The sequence below is a fragment of the Echinococcus granulosus genome (genome assembly GCF_000524195.1).
Source record: "Echinococcus granulosus chromosome Unknown EG_S00060, whole genome shotgun sequence".
Taxonomy (NCBI): Eukaryota; Metazoa; Platyhelminthes; class Cestoda; order Cyclophyllidea; family Taeniidae; genus Echinococcus; species Echinococcus granulosus.
The window spans coordinates 292,319-299,152 of NW_020170440.1; the positions used below are offsets into that span (position 1 = coordinate 292,319).

General features: G+C 42.3%; 1 protein-coding gene across 1 annotated transcript in view; it reads right to left on the bottom strand. All coding sequences in view use genetic code 11, as the record gives it.

Annotated features, from left to right (window-relative positions):
- Window positions 1-6,834, bottom strand: part of EGR_06618 (hypothetical protein) — a gene marked incomplete at both ends in the record, with an annotated part of 13,625 nt that overhangs the window by 5,004 nt on the left and 1,787 nt on the right. The window contains 4 exons of the mRNA XM_024495867.1: window positions 650-726; window positions 2,212-2,384; window positions 3,661-3,748; window positions 4,481-4,634. Coding sequence (XP_024349725.1) covers window positions 650-726; window positions 2,212-2,384; window positions 3,661-3,748; window positions 4,481-4,634 — 492 coding nt within the window. The remainder of the gene's footprint in view (window positions 1-649; window positions 727-2,211; window positions 2,385-3,660; window positions 3,749-4,480; window positions 4,635-6,834) is intronic.

A 6,834-nucleotide genomic window follows, 5' to 3' on the forward strand; every position in this document is an offset into this window, starting at 1 on the left:
TTTTCAACATCCATTTTATCTTTCTGTTTAGATCAAGAAGGGAGACGCACTCACTTCTAAACTGTGAACCAACAGAATGAGGTCATTCAAGTCAAGTCAATTCTGTACAGCCTCTCTCTCCAAATGGCTAGCATTACATTGGGAGAGAAGATCTTCAGCACCAACAACTAGGAAACTGACTTCCAATTCCCGGTTAGTAGAGTAGAGAAGCAGAAATTACTTCCACTAGGTCCAGCCGTAACTTTATGTTACGGTAGAATGTGGATTTCACCAGCCTCTCCATTACTGCCGAGAGTGTGTCTGGTCGGCTTTCTAATAGTTGGAAGTCGACATCATGCCGGACACGTTTAACTGTATCAATGTAATTCATGGGAGTAGAGATCCTACTTGGAATCTAAACTGTCAAGCTGTCATGTCAATTGATAGTAATGCGTCCCCCTTGACTACCTCTGACAAAAAGAGAACGGATCTTCCTGTCTCCACAGAGCACTTCCATTTGCAAAGTCTAAACACTATCTTCACTCCAAAGGACAAGATCTACTTCTTCTACCTGCTAACAGTCAATGCATCAAACAATCTTCCAACATTAACGACTTTATTTTATCCGAGAAGGGGAAAAATTTAGGAAAGCGACTTCCACAGGCCTGACAATTTTTCCACACTGTGCTTGCCCATGCATACCACTACCACCTCTACCTTCACCATCGGTGCATAAATAATTTTTTTCTGGCATAAATCATCACAAAAGTATAAAATGAATGTGGACAATCATTTTCACACTTTTTAAGTGAGGAAAGCGGACCTGACACCCCTGTTACTGTGTTCCACGGCCATGAGGGAAAAAGTAGCTCATCACACCAAACACTGACGGAAGGAAGTTGTCATAGAGTTGTGGAAATTTTTACAAGGTAACGTTAAAGGGCATTTAAAGAGATATTGAGAGGACTTGTTCCTTCCGTAATAAATCAAAACTCTATTTAACTTAAGGAAGAAAAAAAGGGCAGCGGGAATGAAGTAGGACCCTTTAAATTGACCGCCCATGTAGGACGAAAAATATAGTTTATGAAATTGCCCAGGGAATCCTAATCACATGAAACTAACTTCTCCGTGTTAAGATTTTTTGACTTTTTTAAATTGGAGAATAATTAAGCAAGAGTAGTGTTTAATTTGAACCGTAGATTTGATTCCAGCCTCTCTGCCCCAAGAAACAGGAAGCTGAAGTCAGTTTCCTAGTTGTTACTGCCGAGGAGCGTTTCCTCTAATGGGATGCGTGTCACGTAGAGAGGGATGCGGTGGCAGAGCATGACAGGAAGCCATCGAGCAGAGACGAGTGCACCTCTCTTCTTGATGTTGGAGGTGGGGAGCAACTTGTAGTGCTGTCAGGCGTGAGTGATGACGAAACAGTGGATTGGAAGCCACTTAAACAGGGAGGAGGAAGTGGTGGAAAGATAGAACTGCTTACTTTTCGACTGACGTGGCTCATCGGAGATCCACTCTCGCCTAAACCACCTGCTACATAATACCCACGCGGCTATGCTTGCCTTGAGCGGATGTGATGGACTGCTCCCTAGAAGCGTTCCACACGCTGAAGGCAAAGTAGCGCCCAGAGGGTAGACCTACCCTCTGACTGAATCCTGCCTTGTCGTTGATTGCCAACGGATCCGGTAAATCAGTAAAAACCGCAGTCCATTCACCCTCTCACAAAATATCACAAAGCAAGATAGCTGTAAAAACTGAACCGTAAGAAGACCCCACCCGCACCTTACGATGGGATGAAGGGAAGCTTTAACCTTATCTTCTGCAATCCTCCGGCCCATATTTCTCCCCTTTATGACCATCTTCCTTGATTCATACCCTTGCTGCCTTTAAATAAACAGGTGGGAAATAAAAGTGAGACAGAATGGGGTGTGGTCAGGGGCGGGCTTACTTATTGGACGCCGAAGATAAGGGGTATTATGTCTGGCTTGATTAAGAAGGTGTGAATGGTATCCGGAGCATACAGGCTATCATAGTAGGCAAGCTCCTTCATTACTGGGGGCAAAGCGAAATGAAGGTCTTCCCCATCAGGTAATGCAATCACAGTGCCAAATGTGGACAAGAAAATGAAAGAAGTAAGTCCGACTGGCTGAGAGTACCTTCCCTCCAATCTGCAGACAATGGAGAGTAGTAGTGGACCTTACTTCTGACATTATCATCGCAAATCTCAACTACCTCTTGGGGATTGACTTTGTTCTGTCTTAAGAAATGACTTTGCCCCATTTAGAGTTATCATCAGATGGACAGTCCTCTTAATGCGATGTCTGGCTATTGTACTGAGTTGATCATTAACCTGCCTCGTTCCATTTTTGCGACGGTAAAATCCTTTATTTTGCTGTAAATTTACCCTTATATAAGAGTTTTACAAATTCGCTGGGACAGCTGCAAGATTTGGGTGATTATGCAGCTAGAATCAAAGAGACTCGAGTCTGAAGCCCTGCAGCAGGAAGAAGACAAGCAGACCTACCCTCTGCTCACCGCCGTTTCTATCTCAGCCCACTTTTGACTGCCTGGTCCATTCTGTATATGGCCACAGGAGAGAGTGAAATCAAGGAAGGATTATAATCGCTTAAGGAGATGTGAGGAAGCTACATAGGACACGATAATAAAACTCTTCTTAGAGGCAGGATTCCGCGTGAAGTCTAGCATCTTTACAACAAATGTTAGGGGAAACTTCTCCAGCTTCAAGATCGAGTTAAACTTAGCTTGTTAAGCCGACAAGCTCAGATCACATGCATCGCTTTTAAATAACAAGTTACATCAGCCCATTGCATGGATTCACCGACAGTGAGTCAAGGTCACATATGAGATTGTGAAGGCTTCTTTAAGAGTGGTTGTCCGTAGCGAGAACAACACCACACCTCCAATTCCGCACTCCCGGGTCTTGTTCTGTTAAGGTGAATCAAAGCCACACTAGATTTTACAACGGGCTGAGGAGGGATGTGACCCCAGAACAAAAGTCCTAACTTAACTTCCCAAAAAACCCTTCTTTCTTGGGTAAATCCTGAACATTCGAGAATGTCGTGCTCTCGCCTGGCTGATAGCAAGCTCAGATACACGCTAAGGGCGCTGATACCCATTAAGAGGTTAAGGTCAATCAAATACTGTAAATCTCTGCTAACTAGCCAGGTGGCGGTCACGCATGCATTGCATATACCTTACTTGCTAAATCCCACCGGCAAATAAAGCCGTCTGTATCAAAGGCTGTCCACTAACCGCTCAGGTTGGCAACTCGACGGGATCCAAGTTCCCACGCATAACACCAGACCATAAAAAAGGAAGATAAACTTTTAATATCTAATTAATAATTTTCCTTGTAAGTATATACCCTTTTAAGCAATAGAAACAGCCGGATTTGATGCAAACAGCTTCAATTTCTGGTGATATAGGATTGAGCGGGTTGGCATTGTAAAGGAGGATTTACCGCTAGTCCTGATTTCTGAAAAAAAAAGAAGGAGTTATCATCGTACCAAATCGAGTGATTAGTTTTCACCCGTAGGCACGATTTGGCCTTCGAGAAGGGAACAATTCAGTCGCCGTCCCACTATACCCACACAAAAAAACAATTTTTCTGACACATCTTGGAAGCGTCCAGAGAGAATTGGTGAGTCGTTTTAAGAAAACCTATCCAGGTTTGTCAAATAATAAGATACTGAAATAAAATACAAAAGTTGTTTCTCATCCCATGCCATCCAGTTAGTTAGGAAATGATCTAAAATTAGCAGAGCGTATTTTTCGTTTTCATAAGTAATCGGAAGGAAAAAATTGAATGTCTTTCAAGCATATTGTTATCCATTAATGCGTGATAGTGAAGTTCATTTGTTAAGTGGCTACCGCCCCGACTTCCACTGCTCTGTGTGTATTTGTCAGCCCATTGTTTCAACATCGCTTTCTCCCACCGGAACTGAAAGTTTGACCTGACACGCTAATCTCCCGGTACTTTTAAGTCTTAGTGGCACATGCTTATCTAGTTCGATCAAAGAAGAGGGTTTTTACTAGCTTGAGTGATCAAATACCAAAATGCACCTTTCTGGAAGTCAATATAGAAGCAAATTTCTGGCACTAAACCCGTCGGTTTTTGTCCTACCAAATGAGCCTAAACATCACTTAAACTGATATTAACGGAACGAACGGTACATTAATAAATTCTTCCCAATAAAAAATAGGATGCCTAATTGCTTATCAACTACTATTTGAAAGCAGAAAACAATACATTATTATTTCCAGTAAGTTAAATGATAAGAAAGGGTAAATTCGCCTGTTATACAGGTTGTGCTTTTGACTCAAAGACGCGAGAACATCCATCATCATCTAAATTTTGAGACTCTGGAGTGAAGGATGACCCTTTTTGTCACTCGTTAGAGCAAATTTGAGAGGCAAGCATATATTTTTCGTCTTTAAGTCATTCTTTTACTAGTGAAATCAAGTTCTTAAATCTGGAAACCAAATATTATGTTTTGATGCATTGACAAGCCGTCTGGGTTTGAGCTATCCTTGAACGCAACTTTGACAGTCTTTTGTAAATGTCCGTTTTTTAGAGAAGCCATGACTAAATGGCAAACGTTAATTATACATTTGATAAGTTTTTCGACATTGCCCTATGTGAAAAAGATTAATAAGTCCCCGAATAGGCCAAAAAATGCTAACGTTTTACCATCAGCGAGGAAAACTGTAATCACACTCAGCGTGCACTAACTTGTCTAGGCTCCAAAAGCTCGTAAACAATTGCGTTGGATTCACCGCTCCCACAAATAGCTTCCTTTTCCTCTTGTGTAATTTGGTGGGCACGTTATTGGTTATGCGCCGATAGAGCCGTCCATACTTAGGTGCCTAGAGGAATAACTGCCAAGTCTACTGTCCATTAACGGAATTACACGATTTCGGAATTGTCAATGGTAGATATTAAGGCGTATGTTTGAACGAGTTTTAGTCTAAACTTCATTTAATCGGATGTTTCACTGATGAGTGGCTTGGTGGATCAGCGTCACTGCCATTATCTTTCCGTAGTGAGGTAGAATGCTTCAGTGGACAGCAGTAAATGGACATCTACTAATTTGAGTCTCAAGCGGGTATCTGTCAAAAAGAAACTTTTGTTAATTAGCAGATGGCGATGGACTTATGCACCTTGATGGTTGCTTACCATCTTGAGGAGTGACTTCTGGACTGCATCAGTCTGACCCAAACGCGATGTGTACTCTGGCCGCCCATTCACTGTGACATACTGTACTGTCACGATATCAAACTTAACGTCCTGACCCGGTCCAAACAACCCTATACTGATTCCCATCTCCAATTTCAATTCAATCACCTTAACTCTTCTTCTGAAATTACTTGGCACTACGTCTTGGAGATTACGAAGTATTCGGTCATCTATACCCAAGGCCCGCATGTTTACAAACGATGCATAATTTTATAAATGCTTCATTTCCTTATTTATTAGACGAAGGTTTTTTATCGTTCAGAAAATCCCGGTTTGCTTTTGACGAACTTTGATGGATTTAAGCATTTATGACGCACTCTAAGGATTCCTCGACACTGCATTTTTAGCAATACCAAGCATGCAAACCTGATCCAAAAGGACACGTACTCTAACTACTTTGCATTTAGAGAGCCGGGACTGTGAACCAGAAACCTACGTGGAACTGGAACACATAAATGTCTATCACCTGATGGTTGAAGACGACCTCAAGCACACCACAGGTTCGGTGGTGGTAGCGACGCTGAACCACTCAGCAGCACAATCGTCAGTGAAGACAGTAACTTATGTGGACAGCGGATCATGGAAGCTCCATAGACGCATAGCCTGTGGCGGAATAAGGGGACTATCCTCGGGCGTAAGAAAGATATTTGTGATATGGGTAATCACAATGCCACTAAGATTATTTCAACATGAAATAACTCTCGTTAAAATCAATCGTTTTTTAAAAATGGGTAAATATATGATTTTCTTATCCAAAACTTGGGTTACCTGAATAACCGACTTGATTAATTTGTTCATGTTTTAATGGGCAAAAAACTGTGCCGGCTATTTAAGCTTCGGAGGTCACGCTTTTGCTAGATGGTGCTAGATTTCTTGCAGCCTGGTACGACCTCGGCGAGAACTTCAGTCTTTCGGCTTTTCCTTTAACTTCTACCTGCTGAAGCAGCAGAAGCTGATCAAAAAGGAAGAATGCAGAGTAAATTCAACGCAGTGTTTTTGTTTTAAACTCATGAGCCAAAAGGTAGAAGGGTGGAATTTCAAAAAGCCCTAGACCGTAGCACATATAAGCATTATTCCTCGCCACTCCTAAAAATTAGGTTAGCTTAGAAGCAAAAAACTCAACTTTTGATGGGCACTGTCTAAAAGACCAGAAAATCTCTCTCTCATCTAGGAATTTCTTCTTTCATGTCCCAATTCCCGAACGTTATAGAGCGTCTCGAAACTCGCTCTCTTACTCAGCCTTTAAATGTGGTCATTACAGCTGTAAGGCTAAAACCAATCAAGATACCGTAAATAGGCAAGGAAGGGTGGATCCGCCTCCTCTTTCACTCTTCCCTCACACCTCTAGTGGTTGGTCAACAGTCATGCGCCCTTGCGCCTCGTCCCCAGCCCACTTGTACTAACGGACAATAAAACATTGGCATGAAAGTCTTTGCCTTTTTGTTTCCTCTGAGGGTGAATGCTCGGCAGGACCCAAGCTCATCCACGAAACAGCGGAAAGCCAAAGGTCATAAAGAGGGCAAACTGAGGCAGTCAAGATTCACGTAAATCAGTGGAGATATCGCATGTGCATTCATGTCCTTCTAATTTTGCGGCGC